The sequence below is a fragment of the Mesoplodon mirus genome (assembly GCF_964341445.2).
Source record: "Mesoplodon mirus genome assembly, chromosome: 7".
Lineage (NCBI taxonomy): Eukaryota > Metazoa > Chordata > Mammalia > Artiodactyla > Ziphiidae > Mesoplodon > Mesoplodon mirus.
The window spans coordinates 9,331,687-9,354,774 of record NC_138983.1 but is presented as its reverse complement, the minus strand read 5'-3'; the positions used below and the strand labels follow the sequence as shown (position 1 = coordinate 9,354,774).

Here is a 23,088-nt window from a genome sequence, read left to right as displayed (position 1 = left end):
GGGCTTCCTGTTAGAACTGGGGTTTGCTATTCTCCCACTTCCCATTCAGGGCCCTTCTGTCACATCCGCCAGGAGCAGTGTCCCCGCCCCTGGTGGCCTACCACCCCTCTAGTGGTCCAGCAAGCTGCCCGGCCAGAGGTTTGTCTCATGAGCGCCTCCCGGACTCAAACTTGGAGGTTTATAAAGCCCCAGAATACCTTTCCAGAAGCCGTTACCTTCCAAGGGAAAGAAAGACACATACGGAGGTGGGACCAGGGCCAAGGCAGAGAAAGTAAGTCTCAGGATGTCTGCTCCTCATGGGTTGTCAAGATTCCCCACCCCCTACCCAGTGATACATGCTTCCCGGGGCAAGCCTGGGTCATGCTTCGTCCTGGGATACACTTGCGGGTAGGGTCGGCTGCCAGAGGCTGCCTTGCAGAAGGGGGTGACCTATATTAGAGACAGCACATCGCCCCCAGCTTCCCCACACCTTCACACAGGAAGACAGCAGGGGAGGGGAACAGAGAGGAAACCGAAGGAATAAAGGGGGTTCTACCAGGAACTGAACTGAACTGAAGTTTCCTATGGACGTCTCCACGGGCTCCAGGAGTACCCAGTGAACTTGAGGCACCTTCAGGAATAGCAGCTTCCCGGCTGTCGATGAATTCCTGAGCCCTAATAGGTCCTGGAGATATTTAATTCCCTCATCCTAGAGAGGAAGAAACCAAGGAAAGTAACCTGGCTGCCCTCCTGAAGTAGGGACCTACCCCCATTGTGTTCAGGAGCCTGCTTAGTTCTTTCTTAATGCCCGTTGAAAACTCCTCTAAGGATCAAGTCTGTTTAATCACTGCATCCTGTCAGTGTCTGGCATATGGCAGGCATTCAGATATCCAACGATTGTACTAAACATGCGTAAATGGCAAGCAGGGCATAGAAGGCACTAAAAGAATCTTTCTCTTTTCCTAAGGTATTACAGTGTTGGGCAAATTCCAGAGGGGCAACTGAAAATGCCCACATCAGCTCAGACTTGGTAAGAAGTCAGAAGTGCTCAATAAATGTAATCTTGATATTAGGTTATTATATTTTTATTTTTTATTTTTTGCGGTATGCGGGCCTCTCACTGCTGTGGCCACTCCCGTTGCAGAGCACAGGCTCCGGACGCGCAGGCCCAGCGGCCATGGCTCACGGGCCCAGCCACTCCGCGGCATGTGGGATCCTCCCAGACCGGGGCACGAACCCGTATCCCCTGCATCGGCAGGCGGACTCTCAACCACTGCGCCACCAGGGAAGCCCAATATTAGGTTATTTAAAAAAAAAAAAAAAAAAAAAGCAACCTCTGCTCAATTTTTCTACACATTCAATTTTCATACTCATCAGATTAGGGATGAATGGCTGCAGCCCTAGCTGGGGGCAAAGGGGGGGTCTAGAGGTTACTAGAGACAAGGCATGAGCTATAAATAACCATTTAAAATGATTAGCTACAACACTGAGTAACTTTAAATATCCTAGAGAATGGGCAGACACTGAAATCAAGGATAGCCTTTGGGCCCAAAGCTGTAAGCCCCTGGGGTGGGAATCTCTATCATGTACAGAGGGAGGAGTTAGAGCAATAACTATACCTGTATCACCACTGCTTCAAAACACTAGATGTCATAAGCCTGTGGGAGCCCAGCCTTAATAAGTCCTTGACCATTTATCAGAAGTTACAATCAGTATCAGTTCGGTGCTTGTAATGCAGGAGCGCTTTTGTCAATGAAAGTTACCTTCTCATTCTACATAGTCACTAGGAAAGAATCCCCATCAAACATCTTCTGTTGAATAAGTAGGCTTTTCCTCTTAAGTGGGAATTACGAATAAACTTAATCTGGCTCCTAAATGGAACCCTACATTTAACTTCAAGCATCCAACTGGTTTTAGTATAGGCCAAATACACAGAGGTCATGAGTTATAATTTATTTTCTTGTACTCCAATGGCTCAAGCTCTTAGTAAAAAGTCAAGCACTTAAGTAAGCCAACAAACCCCGAGTGAAGGTATGGCTGGTTCCCAAGTGAAAGCATGGCAGAATAGGAAGGGAGAAAAGCCATCAAAGAGGAAAGCCAACCTTGGTTGGAACCCAGTACAACTTGAGGAGCAGCATCAGAAATAAATAAAGCCCCCAATGACACACTCTACCCAGTCAGTGCGGCGACAGGAGAGAGGGTGAATTCAATCCAAATGGTTATTTATTCTAAAACTGGAAGCTACGGTGCCTACATTTTTGCCATAATGTTGTAATGAGAACAGGGGAGGAAAAAGTTACAGATGTAAACAATGACACAGTTACATTTTTTTTAAATGGTAAAACCCTTTTTTACTGGCCACTTCCAAGAATGCTTTACAGGTTGTGCAATAACATTTACAGGCTCCATGTGGTGTTTGTTTTTCTCACAAGCTTTTCCATCTATAACTACAACAGACGTCTGATAAAACACTAAACAAGTCTTCTAAGGAAAACAAGGGTAGGGATCCCGCCTGCTAATTCATATCTTCCCCCTTAACATTGTTTTTTCATAATAAAAAAACAGACAGAAACAAAACCCAGACATCTACTGTTGTTGCGAGTGATCTCTTGGACTAAACCGACAAGGACGTGGCAGTTTCACTCTCCACCCACCTAGAAAAAGTTTTTTTAAAAAAATGACTTTCTAGTGTCAAAAATTAACAGCAAGTACCTCCCCCCCCCAAAAAAAAACCTAAAGCGGCTAAAGCTTTGTCCCCCTGGTCCTGAGGGCCTAGCATCCCCGAACCGTGTTGTAGACTATAAAAAGATGCCATTTGCTGGAGAACTAAACGTTTGAATAGGGGTGGCAGATTCTGCCTCAGAGTCAATTTTCTGTTATAACATAATCTTGCCCTAAGGGAATTTCTTTGGGCTCCAGTTTCTACCTCCTCCTTTTTACCTCCCTGACACTATGAGCAAAGCTTTCTCAAAAACTCCCCTTAATGATAATAAAAAGTTAGTGGGTTACAGAAAAATTCATGCAATCACTTCACCCACTGCCACACACAAATCCATTTGATGGCACCACAGAAAAAGCAGGTGCCCAGAGAAAGGACATCATTTTGAGCAAGCAAACGTATTGCCTACCAGCCCCCCGTTCCAGCCTCCGGGTCAGAGGTCCTCGTGGAGCAGAAGGGCGACTAGAGGGCCAGAACGAGGGCCTGTGCACCCTCCTGGGCACGGCAGTAACCGTGGGAGAGGGAGAGAGGGGTCAAATCTCAGCACAAAATTTTCAACAGAGGACTGCCCAGGTAAGGAAATGGAAGTGAAGTACCTTCCAGTAGCACAACCCAGGGCTCCCCTCACCATGTAGTGCAGCGATGTGTGGTGGTCGCTGAGTAAGTTCTTGGCTGACACAATGCTGAGCAGGAAGGTGAACGAAAACTGAAGCTCAGTATTGAAAGAGCATTCCCATAACCCACCCATATTCTTGAACCCGCAACCTGAAGCCGTCTGTCAAGAACTGGGAGGGTGCTGGTAAAGTTACAAACAATTAAGTCTCCCGACTGAAGTCTCTTGGCTAGAGGCCTCTCTGGGACACACAGGGAAGGCAGCCCAGGAGGAATCCTGTTTCAACCAGCCGGGAAGGGGTGCTCTCTTTCATGCACACGCTGCACACGCTCACATTCATGCTCTTCCCAAGTTCCAGCAGCCCCACGGAGCTGCCTCCCACCCCCCACCCTCCCCTTTCCTATTCACTCTCTAGCTGTGTATCAAAAAAGCCAGCAGGGCCCCGGCCCTCCACACTGTAGAAAATAGCTGCTATTCTCAGCGCCTGGGCCTGGTAGCCCACACCACAGGATTCACCTATATACATATCCTGCTGCAGTGAAAAGAATCCTGCTTCGTTTCTGTGTGAGCTGAAACCCTGAGAAACGTTCCTTCTCTTGAACTATAAGAGGACAGATTCTCTAACAGAGATGATTTCAGAGACTTCCCACCTGTCTCAACCTTGGAAGACAGAGAGTAGAGACTGGCAAATCACAGTCTTCAGGCTGAGGGCTGCAACCCCAACTCTTCCCCCGGATTTTATGGAAATCCATTAACAGATACAGAGAGGCTGCAAGCTGTTCTGCCCTGCAATCAGGAACAGTCCCCATGCCTCCTTGGCGTGGGGATCCTATATAACAGAACCGCCCAACTGGTAGTCTCCATGCCTCAGCCAAACAGCACAAAGGCACAGGAACGTGGAGATAGGGACACTATGGCCTCCCAGCCCACCGGACCAGATATCCCAAGAGGGAAAGGTCGGTAAAGAAAATACAAACGGTTAGTTGGTGCAAGTGATTGATAAGAGCTGATCGTTTATTTTCACTGCCCCAGTCACAAGCTCTCCCTCTGTCCCCGCTCCTGCCTGTACGGAGGGTGCCCTCACACGCCTCCCCACCCTCTGCGCACTACCTCGCCTTCACTCTCCCTTACTCGGCTGCCAGTCCAGCTGCCTCAGAATGTCAGAAGGGTGACATTTTCAGTTCTTTTCCTGTCTGACTGCAGGGTAGAGGACAGGCAGCCCTAAGTGCTGCTTTCTGAGCAAATGTTTTTTTTTGATTACAAATATCTAACTAGGTTTGAAATGTTTTATAGAATAAGACAATATTCTTTTCAACAAACTTTAAAAAAAAATGTACAGTTTTGTTGTTTGTTTCCACCCCCCTCCCCACCCCTGCTTGCGCACCCTCCCCCCACCGCCCCTCCCCGGCAGCTCAGCCCCACCCCGGCAGCCCCTGTTTTCCTTGGTTGTGTTTTGGGGGGTGCTTGGCACCCCCCGAGATTCAGCTTCATGGCTGACAGGCGACCACGGCAGGGGCTTCACCGATACCCTTGGTAACCGTAGTAGTTCCTGTAGTATCGGTCTCTGTCCTGGGGATGGTGGTAGTAGTAACTCTGCCACTAGAAGAAAGGGGGAAACTCCATCACTTGGAGCCACAGCTGGCTGAGGACGGAGAGGCATGGCACTCATCCCTCTGGTCCTGCCCCCCTTCATCTCTCTATCCCCAGATGATACTTACATCCCGACTGTATTGTCTGTAATAGTCTCTGTATCTGTTGTACTCATAATCTCGCCCATAGAACCGATCGTAGTCTCCCCTGTATCGATCGTAGAAATTACGGTAACCCTGAGAAAGGAGAAAGAGAAAGAGTGGAGATGTATGGGCTTTCAGCATCACAATCCACTGCTATCCCCCGTCTTAAATGAGACACATCTTCACTTGATATTATAAACAAGCTTAACCTTCCCAGGATAAAGTCTTCCAGAGGAACAAATTAAATGGGCAAAACCCTAAGCCCTGAGAAAACAGCCCAAACCACTCTGCTCCCCCAAGCCAATAGGAATGGCTGTCACGGCCCAGAGGGAGGAGCAGAAGGAGAGCTGCACTCACCCCTCTGTTTCCAGACTGCCCCCAGTACTGCTGCCCGTAGGCCCGGTTGTCGTAGCCTCGGCGCTGCCCGCCCACTGGAAGAGAAATGGAGAGCGCGCTCAGACAGCTGGCATGGGGTCCTGGCTCCACATCTGAGTGGAAATCAAAAAGTCGGAGCCAAAGGCAATTCTGGGGGAATAGGAGGCCTGCTTCTGCCAGGCTCACACAATGTTAATTAAAGCACCAGCCAGGATCTTTTAAAAAGTCTGAGGTGGGGGAGGGCAGAGGAATAGAGACACAAGAAAACCAAGCCACCTTGGTTTCACCTTTTGAAGCTCCCCAATTCCTGCAAAACATTTAAGATGCCAAAAGGATACATGGCAGAGTTAGAAACATGAGTAAAAACTGCCATTAGCAGAGTCACAGACTTTCAGCCCTGGAAGGGATCCTGGATATCATATAACCCAGACCCATCATTTTATACAAATGAACAAAGTCTAAATGAGAAGCTCTTCCAGGGTAGGAACTGTTGGTATTCCCACTGCCCAGCACGTAGCAGGCACTCACAAATTTTGTGGACTTACACTTATAATTACACACACACACACACACACACACACGCATTTTTAATGCACAGCGAGTGTACACTGTGGCGGGGGGTGTTAACTGACAAACTAGACATTCAGGAGGGAAATTAATTCCACTAATAAGCTAACTTACTGTCTAACACCCCCCCCAGATTACTGAATAATGCATTCACTTTCTGCTCTATACAGTTGGGTTGATCCAATAGACAAAGTAGCAAGGAAAAAGATAAGGATCTGATTTCACTGCACAAATCCTTCAAATAAACTACAATAGTGAATGGGGAATCCATATGTAAAAATGAAAACTAGATAAATGAACAGGCTCAAGCATTGCTTTTCAAGGAAACAAATATTTTTGTTGAAAAATAACTACCTTTTATTGAAGGATTATGGAAAAAGCACAAGAAGCTGGGAGTAAAGAACACAGGAAGAAATAAGCTCCATAAGAAGGGACTTCCTTATTGTTGGTGATCTGACTTGGTTTGCCTGCCCCTTCCCTGTGGGTCCTGCTGCACTCAGCACAGAGAACAGACTGAGGCTCGGGCTGGCAGGTCCCCAGGACTCACCGTAGCCTTGGCCTCTGCTTCGGTTCTGCCGGTTTCGCTTGTTTCGATTGTTCCGGCGGTTTGTCCGCTTCTCCGAGGGGGGCAGCAGCTTCCTTGCCTCCTCCTTGTACTTAGTGACAATGGGCTGAGCTTCCTCCTTCTCCAGCTCCCCGTATGTCACCTCATCCATATAGTCGCATTTTTCAGGCAGAGAGAAGTTGGCTGTAAGAGTAAGAGAGAAGCTTGTGGGCCTCCTAGTACGTAGACGGGTAAGATCTCATAATGAAAACCCCACTACAAGAATAGGATTTTCTAAGCCTCGTCTATTAATGCACAGAAGCGTGCTGGGTTCACTCTACGGGTTTTCCCTAAACTGTAACAGCCCCAGGCAAAGGGCTATCTGCAAACTGTAGATTTACAAGTTCTCAAGTGATCCATAATAAATTAAGAGTGAACTGGGTTAAGGTTTCTTATCAGGACAGAAGCAGGCAGCCAGAGGCTAAAAGTAACTGAGAAAGTTTTGGTGTTGGTTAGATAAGAAATACACTTTTAAAGAGACTCAAGAAGAAACTGACCCCAGCCTAAAGGCACTTACTCATCTATACAAGGAAACCAGTTAACAAGAGCAGGGGTCCTCATGAAAACCCCCTGTGTGTGATGGGCCAGCACACTCGCCAGTCTCTAGACATCAAGTTCAGAGGCTGAGTCCCAGCAGAATGCAGTTCAATGAGGCTCTCCTGATTCTTAGATGAATCCAGTTAGCCCTCCGTTTTATAAAACGGAACTAAATTCCTCCAAGTGCTTGAGTACCGGTTATGGACTGGCCTAGTTCATTCTAAGTAAACTTGGAGAATCCAGCTCTTAAATGTGTAACCAGCTCCCATGCCTGGGCATTATCAGAATTCCAAGAGCCATTAGTTGACAGCTCAGGTGGGATGCCAGGCGCTGAAGGCAGCACGGGGGAAAAACCAAACTCTGAGGTGAACAGCAAAAAACTAGATCAATCAAGATAGTTAATTTTGCCTTCTAGGGAACCTTGCTGAAAGGCTTTGTAACACACATATCAAAAACCAAAACAAACAAACAACAAAAATAAAAAACAGGCCTAATGTGATACTAGAAATCAAAATATACTGATGAGATCATTCACTCCAACCACTACCATTTTAATCTGAACCACAAGCATGTCCCATCTCTAGAATATAAATTCGGTGAAGGCAGAGCTTCATTTCATTCATTCTTTCCCTATGTCTAGAACAGTACTGGACAGATAGTAGACACTCTTAAGTATTTACTAAATGAATAACTGACTCATTGAAGCCTCTGCCTTAAGGCTATCATCCTGTGGTCTATCATCATTTCCCTTTTTGTATTTTATCAGAATGAATCAAGGGGTTACTGCTTCACCATTCACTCTGCTCATTCATTAATCTTCAAGTGATCACACCCATTAATTTATGCCACAGATGTACACTTTACATGTGGAGAATCCTCCAGGTGCTAAGAGGCTCTAGTGAGGTGTGCATGGACCAAGGACAGGACCCCTAACTTGTAGAGTTTAGCCCACCTTTCATCTCCAGCATTATAGACTCAGGCACATCATCTCCCTCCACTTCCTTCCTCAGCTCCAGCCTCTTCTTCCAGTCCTCCTCATTAGGGACGACCACCACCACTTTCCGAGAGAAAGTCTTAAACAGCAATAGCTTCCGCCGTTGGCCAGAGTTGTACACGTTACACTAGGGACAAAAGAAGTAATAGACGTTTTAGGAATAAAAATTAAACACTAATTCAACCAACAATTACTGAGCATCTTTCACAAGTGAGGCACTAGATTAGGGGTCTTATTTACACAATCTCTTTGAATTCTTCAAAAGCTACATGATGTTATCCTGTTTTACACAACATGAAAATTGAGACTCCGAGAGGCCAGGACTTGTCCAGGGTCACAAACCTAGTAAGTGGTGGAGCCATGAATCCAAAGCTCCAACGCTCCTTCCATTGCCTCTACAATGTGTTTTACAGTCTGGGTCCATACTCTCTCTGGTAAAAACACTAAGAGTTGTATCTCTGAGTTCAAAACACATTACAACCGTAACACAACCACTCAGTCATAATCAGGTAACCTGATGCTGTTACTTAATTCAGTCTTTCTCTATATATGCACTCTATTTTGACTCTGAGCAATTTTTTTTTAAGGGATTTAAAAAAAAATTATTTATTTTGGTTGTGCCGGGTCTTAGTTGCAGCATGCATGCGGGATCTAGTTCCCTGACTAGGGATTGAACCCAGGCCCCCTGCATTGGGAGCATGGAGTCTTACCCACTGGACCACCAATGAAGTCCCTGAGCAATTTTATCAGATTAAATGGATACCAAATCTTTTATCTTTGGACCTACTGTTAAATTAGGTTTCTTTCGAATGTTTGAACAATACCTGATCAAGAATGAAGTTCCTCTTTGTCCGGGAAGCAATCTGGACCAGCTTACTAAGGCACTGGGAGGCTTGCTGAACTAAAAGGTCTCGGCTTTTGGGGTCCATCTGTGGCTCCTCGAGCCCCTTCATCTAACGAGTTTGAGAGGAAGAGAAACACAAAGAGTTACACAGTAAGTTAAAGCCCAGAGTCCCTGTAAACGCCGCACCACCACGTCAGTTCACTGACATCCCTCAGTGCTGTGAATGTCGTCCACTTCCTACAGAACTCATTTCCAGTCTCAATCGGGATATACGCCAGACTTTACCAGCTTTCAGATCTGACAACACAGCAAAGGAAAAGAAAAAAATCTACCATGAACACATACTGAGAACTCATTTCTTTATTTGTGGGACCCTTGTTCTCAGACACCTGAAAGACCAACTCCACTGGGAGAAGATTATATGTTTCTTGGTACCTCAAGAGCTAATATCACAGCTGACTAACCCCTCCCAGCAACTCACCCTCATTTGATTGAGCACAGTCTCAGCTCCCAGGACATTGTATCTTTTCTCAGGGTTTTCTTTTGCGTATTTCAGTGCCCACTGGGTCTTTCCAGATCCAGGCAGTCCCACCATCAGAATCACCTGCAAGTACACAGAACCAGGAATGCTATAAAAAATAAGTTAGGGTCATGTTTACAAAAGCCCAGTTACGAACATCCTCCCCTTCCCCAAGTTGGGTAAAGTTTTCAGAAGAAAGGCGACCCACCCACCATTCCAAGCATGAGCACCAAGGTTCTGCACACTCTCCGACATACCTCACACTCCTCTATGGTCTTGGGAGGGACCGCAGTGCGCACGCGCTCCTCCACAGGCACGGCATGGATGAACACAAACTCTTCTGGCGGTGGGAAGAAGGGCTCCTCCTTCTGACCAAAATTTAATTCTACAACACAATTTTTGCAGAGGACATGGGGTAGGAGGGCCCGGTCAGCCAGGGATTCCTTGTTGATACGGAATGCCACACCAAGGTCTTCTCCATTCTTGGAAAAGGAAAGTTCTACTTCTTCAGCCTCAAAATTCTACAATGACAAAAGACAAGAGCATTTATGGGCACACAGAGCTTGAGCTTGATTAATCTTACAATTTAATCTTTTTTTCTCTACTCCAACTGCTGTACTAAACAACTATGTGAGCAATGCATCAAACGCAGAAAAGACAGCAGCTGATGGGAAGCAAATTGATCCCTAGTGCCCTCTGTTTACTCCTTGGTACAAACCTACAACTTTCAGCAGCACTTACAGCAAAGCAGCCAATGACATCATTCTCCCCAAAAGTCTGGCCAAATTCCTCAAACTGCCCATTCTCTGCCTTGAGTCCTCGTCCATCGAAACCGTAAGAGAATTCATCCTCACCTAGAATAATCAGCAAATTAGTTATCTACACTCAAACCTCCCACAGAGCAGCAAACACGAAAATGATTAAGTTTAAAATAACTTTACCAAGCTGTGGATGGGAAAAATCAACAGACCATCCAACTCGAAGGAGAGAAACCTCTGTGCAGCCTTCTTTCATTGGGAGATTCTGGGTTACCTGGCCAAGTCAGGAAAGGAAATTTCAGACACTCGAGCAAAGTCTGAGTTAGACAAGATTTTGATACAAACGAAAACGACAACTATCACAACTCAACAACAGAAAAACAACTGTCAATAAACTTAAACCAAAGCCATGAGGGTCAATTTCTCGGTTACTGGAGCTACGGTTGTCATTCTAGTGTGGTACCTTCTTTTGCACTAATAAAATACTGGTGGGCAGTAAACTACTATGTACTGGGGGCCACTACATAGTAGTTTAATGACTAATTTAATAAATGAGTGGTCCTAATGAGCTGTACACACTACCTTGGCCTCAAAGCAGACTTTCCCCTTTGTCACTCCATAAGTACTTCTTGCCCCAGACCAAAGAGTGGGGAACTTCTCTGAGAAAAGTGGCTGCCCTCCATAGCGGTCTTTGCTCACTTGAAAATGGAGATCCGAGGTATCTGTTAAGAAAGAAGTAATCTGTTTACTCCAATGCCCAACACTTGAAGCCACCAACAGAACACAAATATACCCAGTTCTCAAGAATGGATACAAAGTTTAAATCTCTTCAAAGCTGCAGTCCATGAAGTTTTAATCTCCAAAATCACTTTTGATTGGTTTAAAACCTCAACCTGTCTGCCTTATACATACACGTGTCCAGGTTCACGAGAGTCTGATCCTCTTCCTCATCTTTTGCCTCTTCTTCCGGGGGTGGTGGAGACTTTGAACTATACATATGAGAGAAAAGCAAATACAGTGTAACCAAAGTCCTCTAATTTGAGAGGTGTCTGCATGACATCAGGTCTGTTTATCAGCAAATATAAAATTCCAGCAGACAGCTTCTTTCAACAAATGTGAAAAGGGCAACAGGAGCTTTCAGAGTAGATTTAATCTAAAACTTAGGCCTGTAAAAACCTATTCCATTTTTAATCCACCCCTCTTTCCAGACTCTCCAGTCAACATCAGGTATACCAAAATCAGAGCAGACACTCCCTTCAATGAAGGGACTATTTCCCTCACCGGCTGTGGTAAGCCTCCTCTCGGAATTCATAGTAAGCTCGGCCATGTTCATCCTTCTCATCCCGCTGTCTCTTTACCCCCCGCCGCTCACCATCTGAGCCTGCTGGTTTTGACTTTTCACTATCTTGGTCATCTCCTACAAAAAGGAGGGAAAGAAAATCAGCAGTTTTCATACTGGAGTGTAGAATAAGCTCAGAACCAACAGAAACTAAAGGAGGACCTGCATATCTGTCTAGTCAGAAGAGCCAGGTTTTTCCCATTGCATGCACAGAATGTTTTATTTCCAAAGATGATCATCTTCCTGTCATTGGCTGGGATTTTATTTAAAAAAAAAAAGGGGGGGACATTATGGGCTAATTACAGTCAAGCAGTAGATTAAAAATTCGGCAATTTTTGCATTCTAAATTTATCTGCTTAAATCAGGTCAAACTTGCAGATTTTCCCACCAATATGACATAAAAGAAACATCCCATAAGTTTTTTAAAAACTTCATAGCTTAACTTCGATTCCTGACTATCAGATTTGGATTTAAGCTGGACACTTAATATATGTTTTCCAACACTTTTCCACAGCTTCATGTTACAGAAGCCTCAATTTTTTTTTTTTTTAAGAGTTTGCCTTTCCAGCTTTGAAACGCACAGCCATCCACAGCTTTACTTACATAGCTAATGGACTGTGGTGTATATACAGAGCTGTATTTTTATCACAGATTTTTACTGAAACTTGCAGGAGCAAACCATTAATTCACAAGAGACCCATAAATAATACTGCATCTTTACTGCACATAATTTGGGGCAGAAAAGTGTTGTCATACAGTTAGCAACATTCTTCACAAGAGGAGAAAGAAACCAATTTTTCCTTGGACTGTTTTTGATTTGTAACACTAAAGTTTTTAATAATAACTTCTTTAAAGAAGTCCTTTATCCTTTAACCTTTTTTTATCTGCTATCTGGCGGTACACGTTAAGTCAAAGGTTATGTAATGGGATTTTTGTTCCAGAACATAGGACAATCTGCAAGTTGCATGTGGCTGTTGTAGAATGGGTTCCAATTATACCTTCATACCAAGCAGCAGCCTAAAAAATGTATTATAAAAGGAACTAAAGCAAGCCACTTCATACTAAGAATGGGAAGCAGCTCTAGTTTTGCCCCCTACTCTGACAAGACAGTTATGGACCAGCTCCAACCATCCAATTACTTCAAAGAGAGAAAGGTCACTAACTCCCTAGGGCAACTGTATACAGTCTCTTCCACAAGGTTACTCAATGGACCCACCGACACCCCAATCATTTCAATTCAGGAAGTCAAGGGCCCGAAATGTAAAAAGCTAGCTAAGTGTACAGCAAATATACAAATCTGCCCATCCATCCACTCAGATGAAAGAGCAAAATTTAGTCCTAAGAATTCAGGCAAGGTTAAACCCCTAGCCAAATAATGTTGATTAACATTCTAAATGCTGTAGATTAAAATTTTTTCTTCCGTAGTTAACGATTAAACTTGACACCCTCACACCACAGGCTGCTGAAGCAGGAGCTGCTGCTAAAGCAGGAGCAATGTTAGATTTCCAGATTTTCGGTGTGGCTCAAACTCTAATATTGAGCTTTCGATGGAGCGAACTTTGACGAACTGAGCTTATTGCTTAATTTTATGGCGAAAAAGTCAACAGTCGGGCCGAAGCCTCCAACAGTCGGTCTGGCTGTCCGTGTAATCAACAATTCCTCAGTGCATTCTCGGTTTAGGAAAAGACAACCAGCACCGCGGGAGGCTGCTCCAACAGGTAGCACATAAGCAGTTCGCAAGCAACATCGCTTACTTCCATCCACTACCACCAAGCAACCAAGTTAGGCAGGAACCTCCCGCCTGCAGAGAGAGTGGGGCCACCAGAGGTAGTCAAACCCCCCAGAAAGGTGGGTAGAGGACGAAAGCCACCTCCCCTGGGGAGTCCCACCGAATGGCGATGGGAATCGAACCCCGCGATGCAGGGCTTGGTGCTGGGTCAGGGGCGCACCCGGCAGGTTGGAGCCGGGCTCCGCTGCCAGCTCCTCACCCTGTTCCTCTGCGGCCTTGTCACCCGGCGCCTCGGATCCCGGCGTCTCGTCTCCGCTCCGATCCTCCGGCTCATCTTCCTCCCCCCTGCCGGTGCCCTGCTCTTCGCCACCGTTCACCCCACCTGACTCGGCTGTGGCCTCCTCCGCCGGTTTCTCGGAAGCATCGGGCTCGGCCGCGGCCTCCACGGCTGCCGCCTCCGGGGGCTCCGGCGGCGGCTGTGCGGCCTGGCCCGAGGCCTGGGCAGGGGGTGGCTCTTCGTCTTCGTCCTCAAGCAGCGCCTCCTCGTCCTCCTCCTCCTCCTCTTCGTCCTCCTCCTCGTCCCCGCCCGGGCCGCCGCCCGACGCGGCCACAGGCCGAGGCTCCGCCTTGCAGGCCCCGCCGGGCCCGGCCCCGCCACCGCCGGCCTCGTCCTCGAGCATCTCGGCGTCCAGCGCCTCCTGCAGCCGCTGCGCCAGATCCACCTTGAGGCCGCGCGAGTCCAGGCCGCGCCGCTGCAGCTCCGACCGCAGCTCGGTCACTTTCAGCCGCTTCACCTCCATCGCCGCCGCCGCCTCCTCCGCCTCCCGCCGCCTCCTCCCCTGCGAACAGTCGACCGAGCCCGACCGCGCAGGCGCCGCCGCCGCCCGCCTCCGCCTCACGCGCCAGCACTGAGCCCGCGCGAGCGAGCGCACGCACGTAGGCACGCAGGCAGAGGGCCGCGCGCAGCCTCCGCTACGTAGTGTTTGTTTCTCGCCCTTCCTTCCTCCCCCTTTCGGCCCTCGGAGCCCAATACAACGCAGCGGGGAGCTGCTTCCTCTCCAGCCCCCTTGGTTCCCCTGCCGCGAGCGGGCGGGCGGGTGGGCGCGCGCCGAGGACGAGGGACTTCCCTCTCTCTACCTCCCGCCCCCTCTCACCCCCTGGGCCAATCGCCGCCAGCGGCTTCACGGCGCAGTCGCACCGGAGCCGGAGACGGGAAAGGCTGGCTTCGGCTCAAGTGCCTCGTAGTACCGAGGCGTGTGCGCACCCGTCTCTCCGTACTTCCAGCCGGGGCTCCGCGCAGCCGCCCGGAGCTCCCTCGCCACACGCCCCGCCCACCCCGTCACCACCCTTACTTCCGTCTGACCCGATCGCACTGTTGTCGTAGGGCTTGCTCGCTAATCTCTGTTCCCTAGTGTCTATTCGTGCAGCCACTTCTTGAGAGAGAAAAAAGCCAGAAGGAAAGCAGGGAAGCTCTTGCAGCGTGAACGCCTACTGGCAATTGTCTTTCTGGTTAGTCAACGAAAGGGCTCTCTAAAACTTTGCAAGGACTGCAGTAACTAACCCTGGCCCTCTTTTTTCCCCCCCTCATCCTTCAACTTCTACCCAGCAACAGACACCCTGACCTCGCCGTATTGGCCAACTTGAATCGTCATCTGCAATTCTGATTGGTCCCTCAAGATCTTTCGGATTTTTTTTTTTTTTTTTTTCAATTGGCGAAGCTGCCAGAGGATTTCCGCCCACCCCACGGTTGGTCCACTGGGGAGGCTGGAGAGGCGGGGTCGTTTCTGCGGGATTACTTTTCCGGGGCCGCTTCTGATTGGGCGGCGTGGAGCAATGCGCGCCACCCTTTAGACACCAAGCTGTCGGGAGGTCTGACCCTGCCCTCTCCGTACTCTCCGCCGGTAAATCGAAGCCCAGCGGGGAGACTTCGGGTTCGGCCACTTGCTGGGGGCGAGGGGCTGGGCGCGGGGCATGCGAGGCTTGCAAGAGCGGCGCTGCGGCCGCGTCACCTTCGGCCTGTGTTTGGGGTGCACGGACCGCATTCACCTCGGTTCCCCAGCTCCTGGCCCGGAGGTCAACAAATGGTGGTTGAATAAGTGCGAACAAAGAGCTGGGATGGAGGCAAGCCCTCTACACCTCTTTTAGCAGTTGTCCCCGCCTACTCCCCTCCACTTCCAGGTCAGGGAGGTGTGTCCGAAGGAAAGGAGGAAGCAAATTCCGCTGGCGTTTGCACGCCGGCCACAATTTTATAGTACGGCCTTCGCTTTTTCGTGCAGTCTCCTCACCCAGGAGTCGCCGCTTTAGGAAATCAATTAATCTCTGGCTTTACTCTTCCCACGTCCTCTCCCTGATCAATCCCCTGCACTTCTAGAGATTGAAAAATAACTGCAGAGAAGAAAGGAAGGGGCTGTAGTAGAATCAAGGAAACATTCCCTGAGAGGCCTTCTGGAGAAGGAGAATTTCCTGCTTTTTTAAGTCGGCTACCAAAATCGGTTATTTCGCTCCTATCCCCAGAGCTTCGATTGCTCTTTCACTTCCCAATTCCTCAAGAGCACTGGGCGACAAAGTTATGGAGAAGCGCCTGCAGGAGGCCCAGCTGTACAAGGAGAAAGGGAACCAATGTTACCGGGAGGGGAAGTACCGAGATGCTGTGAGTGGGTACCATCGAGCTCTGCTGCAGCTGCGGGGTCTGGATCCAAGTCTGCCCTCCCCGATACCTAATCTGGGACCCCAGGGCCCGGCCCTCACACCTGAACAAGAAAACGTACTGCGCACCACCCAGACAGACTGCTACAACAACCTAGCTGGTAAGAACAGGGCTGAAGGGTGGGTAGAGTGTCAAGGCCGGGACATGAAAGTCTGAGAACATTGGGAAAAACACTGACGTGCTTCTCTGCCGTCATCTAGTTATTCTGCCATGAATTGAGATTTATTTTCAATCTGTAGGGTCTAATAGAGTTTCTGTAGAGCAGTGCTTCTCAGACTTGACTTGGAGAGTTTGTTAAACACAACTTCTTGAGCCCTGTCCCCACGATTCCGATTTAATGGGTCGGAGGTTTGTGTGTTGGGCGATGTGTATACCAATTTGCATTTCTAACAAACTCCCGGGTGATGCTGATAGGTTTAGGGAATTTCGCACGTTATAGAGAAAATACTGAACCTACGTTTAGAGTGTTGTTTCTTTAATATTTAAAATATAGGAAAGAAGGCACTTGCTTTAACTGGTGGTGTAAGTTATCCATCTTAGATATTTTGATTAGCTTTTCCTCATTTTCCTTCTTCTTATAAATCAGCTAGATGGTAACCTGGGTAACCAGTATCTTCCTTATCCAGCTGGCCTTGAATGAAGAGGTGGATTCCAGAGTTAGTATCGCTAGGATTAATCTGCTAAAAGAAGGGAGACTTCTTAGGTCTGTTTTATGGCAGGCAAAATAACCATCGATCTAATTAAGTTATTTTGAAGTATATTAAGATATTCGAATGGTCCCCAGTTGAGGCCATAGAAATCATTAGGAGTAGTTTGGTTTTTTTGTTTGTTTGTTTTTGTTTTGCGGCACGCGGGCCTCTCACTGTTGTGGCCTCTCCCGTTGCGGAGCACAGGCTCCGGACGCGCAGGCTCAGCGGCCGTGGCGCATGGGCCTAGCCTCCCCGCGGCATGTGGGATCTTATCGGACCGGGGCACGAACCCGTGTCCCCTGCATCGGCAGGCGGACTCGCAACCACTGCGCCACCAGGGAAGCCGAGGAGTAGTTTTTATACTTTGTAATAGTTGTTTAAATGACTTTTTTCTTTTTGCTTCCTACAACACTCATCAGCTGTGATTTGGTGAAAATCTAGCTTTTTTACAGTGTGTGTCCAGAGCTCCTCTTAGACTCAAGTAACAGTAGAGTAGCTAATATTTCAGTTCATTCAACAATTATTTATTGGGTACTGAGGATACTGCAGTATTATTAAACAGATAAAGATCCCTGCTCTCATGGGGAGATGGACAATTAACAGAAGAGGTAACATATATTAGAAGATGATAAGTAATGCGGAAAAGAATAAAGCAGAAAATGGGGATAGGGACTGCCCTGGCGGTCCAGTGGTTAAGACTCCATGCTTCCAATGCAGGGGGTGCAGTTTCCATCCCCGGTCAGGGAACTAAGATCACACATACCGCGTGGAGTGGCCCCCCCAAAAAAAAGAAAAGAAAAGAAAAGAAAAGAAAATGAGGATAGTGAGTGCCATAGGTATGGAAGTGTTAGGTAGTGGTCAGGGAAGGCTCATTAAGGTGACATTTATGAAATGCCGTGTTTAAGCCCTTTATACACATATACATGTAAACCTATTTAAGTGTCACAGCAATCCTTTGAGGTAGCTTTAAGGAAACATCTAATAAGTGGTGGAGCTAAAATTAAACCTGGGAAGAGTCTTAATTGCAGAGCTTAAGCTCTTATTGCAGAATACTGTACATTATTAGAGAATAGAATACACATTGGGGAATTGACCAGAAATCAAGGAAATGAGATAGGTACTTGTAAATATCATGACTCTCCAGGTAGACTTGAAGGCAGAGACTATGGCTTATCCATCTATAGACCCTCTGCTTGGGGGTGCTTGGTAGATGCTCCATAAAGACTCACTAAAATTAAATTTCACTTACATGTGAGTGAAATTTACATGTTGGGCAGTTTATTTATAGTATCTCTCATCTTTATAAAAATTCTGCAAGGTAGTTATGATTTTCCCCATTTTACAGATAAGGAAATCAGACCATGTCACTGCCTAAAACGTTGTCCAATGGCATCGCATTACACTTAGGAAAATATTCAAACTCTGACCTTCCCCGGCACGGCCTGACTTGATCTGGCTCCTCCATAGACCGAATTCACAAAGCATGCGTCCACCTTCCAGTTTTGTAGGATCTCTTCTGTCAGCTAGAATGCCCTGTCCCTTGAATGACCCTTGTCATTCAGATCTTGGCCCAGAAGTCACTTTCTCAGGGAGGCCTTCTGTAATCAAACATCACTCAGACCTCATTCACTCTCTGTCCCAGCACAGTTCTGTTTTCCTCAAAGCACTAATAAATAAGTGAATTTCTTAGTGCATTCCTCCTACCTGGGAACTGGGATGCAAGCTCTATTTACTCCTCAAGGTGTCTGTCTTGTTCCTCTCCTCTCCTGCTCCTAACTCCGCCTAGCACGTGGTCACTGCTCCATAACTAGTTGTCGAATGAATGAATGAAGCTACAGTGATGGGTTAGCTGACCGCTTGGAAGTACCTAAGTATTGATATAAACCATATGGCCACTTGGTGGGGATGTTGTAGAAGGGTTGGAGACATCAGCCCTGATTCTCCTTCCTTCTCAGCACCGTGATTTAATAATGCTATGTGTAATTCCTACAGTTATGAAACAGGGAATGCATTTCCCTTCTTACTTACAGAAAGGCAGAACACTGACCTGAACATTGCCTCCTAAACAGATTTGTGGTTTGAGGTCCCATTCTTTCATCCAAGGGAATAGTGAAGTAATATATTAGCATTGGGAATGGTGGTAATTTTTGAGTTAGAGAGTCCTTGGTTCAGATTTCTTACTCATTCCACCTAGAAGCTGTGGGATCTTGGACAACTTACTTGACCTTTGTGAGCCTTGATTCCTTCATCCATTAAATGGAGATGGTAACACATAATGACTTCAGAGGGTGGATGAGAAGATTAAACAAGCACATAGCACAGCGCTTACTATTTCCTCACACAATTAATGGCAACGGTTGTTGTTAACAGAGCTTCAGTACAAGCATTGGGGTGAAATGGGAGATTCAAGACAGAGAGCCATGGGTAGAAGAGATACAATGAAGAGTTTTAAATAATTTTTTTTTTTTTTTTTTTTTTGGCTGTGCCACGCAGCATGCAACATCCCAGTTCCCCGACCAGGAATCGAACCCGCACCCCCTGCAGTGGACATGCGAAGTCCCAACCACTGGACCACCAGGGAAGTCCCCATAAATAAATTTTAAAGTATGTTCTTATCAACTTTTATAGCTGGGCCTGACCCACACTAGGTACATGCTAGGCATTTGGTAGATAGTGAAGTAAACTGTGAGATATGTAAGGCTTATATTCACTGCTGTAACCCCAATGGCTAGAAGAACGTCTGGCATGTGGTGGACACTCAAATGTATTTGTTGGATGAGTAAATGTTGTTGACATCATCCTAGGTTTGGTACTGCCTTGAGTTGGGCAGTGGTACTTAGTGTAATAAGGTCCTCCTCCCTCTTCTCTCTTCCTTCCATTTGGCCCCATTAGCCTGTCTTCTTCAGATGGAGCCAGTAAACTACGAACGGGTGAAAGAATACAGTCAGAAAGTCCTGGAGCGACAGCCTGATAATGCCAAGGCCTTGTATCGGGCTGGAGTGGCCTTTTTCCACCTGCAGGACTATGACCAGGCTCGGCATTACCTCATGGCCGCTGTCAATAGGCAACCAAAAGGTGAGAGAAGGAGATTGAAGTAGTAAGTACAAAAAATTGTTCCACTGAGGTAGTATCTGTGGGAGAGTGTTTTATTTTATCTTTCAATTTATTGAATTTTCAAAATAGGTAATAATACATTCACATGTTCAAAATTCAAAAAGTGTAAAAAGATACATGACAAACAGGCTTTCTACTCCTGTATTCTTGCCTCCGCAGGAAAGCAATATTATATATGCTCCAGAAATCATCTTAAAATGTTGTTTTTCAAGTTTCAGTTCCGAGATGGGGACAAAAATAGGATCTGGATTCCAATGAATAAACATGATAATCCTCATTTCTACCAGTTCTCCAGCTGGGGTCTATCCTTTGCTTAACTATCCATTTATCCTTTAGCTCAGCTAACCCCAGGTATGACCTTCTTAGAAGGACAGGCCTCCTGAGAGAAAATTTGAGGCTTATTTCCAAGGGAAAACGAATATTGTGAAGAGAATGACAGACTCATTCCTGTGTTGGTGGTTCAGCACTGAAAACTGTCTCCCATTTTGCATTCTGGCTTAGAGCGGCTACTGAAGAGGGTCCCCAAACTTAGAATAATTCAGCAAAATCTCTCTAATTGAACGGGAAAGCCATTATGAATTAATAAAGATATATGAGCCGTTGTTCACATTTCTTACCTTCAAGTACATAGATTAACTGCCAGCCATGTATAGTAGCTTTAGAGACTTGCTCTGACAAAAACTATCTCTTCAAGCTCCTTTTCATTATTAAGTTAGCATCCCTGTACAAGATTTTTTGATAATGCACATAATTAATGAATGAGATTTACTATTGCATAGAATTGTTGTGATATATGCAAATGGAAAGATTTTAGGAAATGGAAGTGTGTTCATAATCCTCTTCTGCCCAGAGGTATGATTATGGCCTGTCTCTAATTGCCTTCTTTGCCCTAAGACGCCAGTGTCCGGCGGTACCTTCAGCTAACGCAGTCGGAACTCAGCAGCTACCATCGGAAAGAGAAGCAGCTCTACCTGGGCATGTTTGGTTAACAAAGAAGAAAGATACCCCTCCACTAGAACTTCGGTGAAGTTTAAAGACCCATCAAGGGGAAACCTGAGCCTCAGCAAGAGAAATTAACCCCATACCTCTGACCGAGGTGAACTTCTATTTTGTTTCTAGTTCTGCACGAACTCTTTATTGCTTACATGGTCTGTGTCTGTTTTTGTTTCTCCATCTGTGTATTTATACGGCTTTTAATATGTGGTATTATTAGAGATATTTGCCTTGAGAAATACAGCCAGAAAACATTCATCAGTTATGGGTGGAATTAATCATATCTTTGGCACAAATTTTAATGATAGATGTTGGTAGATGTAGTCATATACAAAGGAGAAGGCTAGCAGAGGATGAAGTAACAAGGAAGGCAGAAAGGAGTTTCTTCCTTCGTTTCCTCAGATGCCCAAAGCCAAACTTACACAGGCCACAAACTGGCAAATATATATACTGTGAAACTAGACAATTATAAATTGTCACGGCTCAGAATGAAAGATTTGAAATTAACCATCTTGATTAAAATAATTCCTTTGTCTTAATGTTCCACATACATTCAGATTCTTTTTCCCCCACAAAAGTATCTAGTTCCTCTTGTTTCTCTTGGTAATTTCTTTTTTTTTTTTTTTTTTTTTTTTTTTTTTTTTTTTTTTTTTTTTGCGGTATGCGGGCCTCTCCCATTGTGGAGCACAGGCTCCGGACGCGCAAGCTCAGCGGCCATGGCTCACAGGCCCAGCCGCTCCGCGGCATGTGGGATCTTCCCGGACCGGGTCATGAACCCGGTGTCCCCAGCATCGGCAGGCGGACTCTCAACCACTGCGCCACCAGGGAAGCCCACTCTTGGTAATTTCTAGTCCTTGCTATTGTTCACACTCAGATCATTAATATAGTATACTTATTTATTTTCTTTATTAAACCCTTCTGTCTTAAAACTTCTGGAGTCAAGCATTTAAGTGTGTATTTTGTAATCTTTTAAAAGCTCTCATGCCAAAAAAACACTCGTAAACATTTTAATTTTTAATAGGTGCATATCTATAGTATGCTCATTTCTCTAAAAAAACATAGGAAAGACAGTTTACCAAGTCTTCTAGAAACAATACCATAAAAGAACAGGATAAAAACATAGATCTGTTTTTACTTGTTACCCGCCCCCTTGTATTTTGCAGGAGCTCACTTCCTTAAAGAGGAGGGAAACAGTGAGGAAAGGTTCTCTTCCCTTAGGGCCTTTTAAGCACCAAGGAACTTTCTGGAAGATTTTTTGGGCATGGGTGCAGGCGCAGATCTGGTGCAGTCATGGCTCAGTAGGAGGCTTCATCAACTGGGAGCTCCTCTGTCATTCTGCTAATGTCCACAATGTATGAGTTGTACAGAGTAGATAAGACCATAAGAGCACTGCTTCTACCTTTATGAGTGAAGGTAATAAGCATGTGTCATTAGCCATCATACACAGACAGATTTCAGACAAAAACCCCTTAGTCTTGCCAAGTGTACACAAGCTCTTCTCCCTTTATCAGTAATGCCTCTCTCAATGAGCTAGGCTCCTCTTTGAGTCTCCCTGTACCCTTAAATAATACAGCCATCAACTTACAAACAAAAAGTTTTCATACCAAATAATCTTTTAAGTCCAAGGACAGAACTAACAAAAGTTGAATATTTTATTCCTCTTCCAAGCTTCTTAAATTTCTAAGCCTAGACTGTTGCCAAATTATGTCATCGTTGTGTGTTATGTTTGTTTGGGGTTGGTTTTGCTTTCTGATTTTCTTTTTTTCCCCTAAGACTTGATGTTACAGGAAGCTATGTTCTGCATCAATGAGGAGAAAATAAAACTGATACTTAAAAATGTATTGTAGAAATTTATTGCACTAACTCTTTTTAGCACTACTAAGAGACAAAGTGGTCAGACTTACATTTCGGTCTTTAATTTGAAGGCCAGCTCCTAACAGAGATGTTAACAAACGGGAGAGTGGACAAAGGTAGGCAGTCAGATGTGGGTCTGGAGGAGGTCTGGCCAGCCCACATCCTGAAGGAATCAGCCAGAGGTACCTCAATCTCTGTACTCAGGAGTTTGTGGAGGGGGGAGGCTGCTCACCTTACCAATCCTTAATGGTTTCCACACAGGATTTGAGGGTTTGATTGAAGAGAAAGCATTCATGGTGATGTGAGGATTCATACTGCACATAAGGGACAGTTTAGAACAGTGTTTCCCTCCAAACCAATACCCACCATCTTTACAGTTTTGCCAGAATCACATACTACCTATACTACTTTTTAGTCAAT

General features: G+C 46.1%; 2 protein-coding genes across 4 annotated transcripts; one reads left to right on the top strand and one right to left on the bottom strand.

Moving 5' to 3' along the window:
* Positions 1-4,711: 4,711 nt before the first annotated feature.
* On the bottom strand, positions 4,712-14,212 carry HNRNPUL2 (heterogeneous nuclear ribonucleoprotein U like 2). The gene is made up of 14 exons (XM_082626263.1): positions 13,571-14,212; positions 11,525-11,660; positions 11,156-11,232; positions 10,826-10,965; positions 10,427-10,517; positions 10,227-10,339; positions 9,743-10,006; positions 9,447-9,569; positions 8,946-9,074; positions 8,080-8,248; positions 6,534-6,734; positions 5,402-5,475; positions 5,030-5,137; positions 4,712-4,910 (listed from the first exon to the last, which is right to left on the bottom strand). Exons 1-14 carry the CDS (start codon positions 14,109-14,111, stop codon positions 4,830-4,832), a joined length of 2,247 nt encoding a protein of 748 aa, XP_082482389.1. The 5' UTR covers positions 14,112-14,212; the 3' UTR covers positions 4,712-4,829.
* Positions 14,213-14,706: 494 nt separating this feature from the next.
* TTC9C (tetratricopeptide repeat domain 9C) lies at positions 14,707-22,644 on the top strand. Of its 3 annotated transcripts, none has more exons than XM_082626265.1 (4): positions 14,707-15,212; positions 15,826-16,118; positions 19,600-19,782; positions 20,716-22,644. In XM_082626265.1, exons 2-4 carry the CDS (start codon positions 15,881-15,883, stop codon positions 20,808-20,810), a joined length of 516 nt encoding a protein of 171 aa, XP_082482391.1. In that variant the 5' UTR covers positions 14,707-15,212; positions 15,826-15,880; the 3' UTR covers positions 20,811-22,644. The 3 variants fall into 3 exon arrangements, with proteins under 3 accessions (XP_082482391.1, XP_082482390.1, XP_082482392.1); XM_082626266.1 differs by lacking the exon at positions 14,707-15,212 and adding an exon at positions 19,201-19,311 and having other exon boundaries at positions 16,006-16,118; XM_082626264.1 differs by lacking the exon at positions 14,707-15,212 and having other exon boundaries at positions 15,222-16,118.
* The last annotated feature ends 444 nt before the right edge of the window (positions 22,645-23,088 follow it).

Excerpts from the sequence above, each read along its gene's own strand:
- HNRNPUL2 (XM_082626263.1), bottom strand. The coding sequence starts at position 14,111 with ATGGAGGTGAAGCGGCTGAAAGTGACCGAGCTGCGGTCGGAGCTGCAG. Across the intron at positions 10,518-10,825 it reads AAGTCTGCTTTGAGGCCAAG|GTAACCCAGAATCTCCCAAT; the intron begins GTAGTGTGTACA and ends TGACTTGGCCAG. Across the intron at positions 9,075-9,446 it reads CTGTGCTCAATCAAATGAGG|ATGAAGGGGCTCGAGGAGCC; the intron begins GTGAGTTGCTGG and ends CAAACTCGTTAG.
- TTC9C (XM_082626265.1), top strand. The coding sequence starts at position 15,881 with ATGGAGAAGCGCCTGCAGGAGGCCCAGCTGTACAAGGAGAAAGGGAAC. Across the intron at positions 16,119-19,599 it reads CTGCTACAACAACCTAGCTG|CCTGTCTTCTTCAGATGGAG; the intron begins GTAAGAACAGGG and ends TGGCCCCATTAG. Across the intron at positions 19,783-20,715 it reads TGTCAATAGGCAACCAAAAG|ACGCCAGTGTCCGGCGGTAC; the intron begins GTGAGAGAAGGA and ends CTTTGCCCTAAG.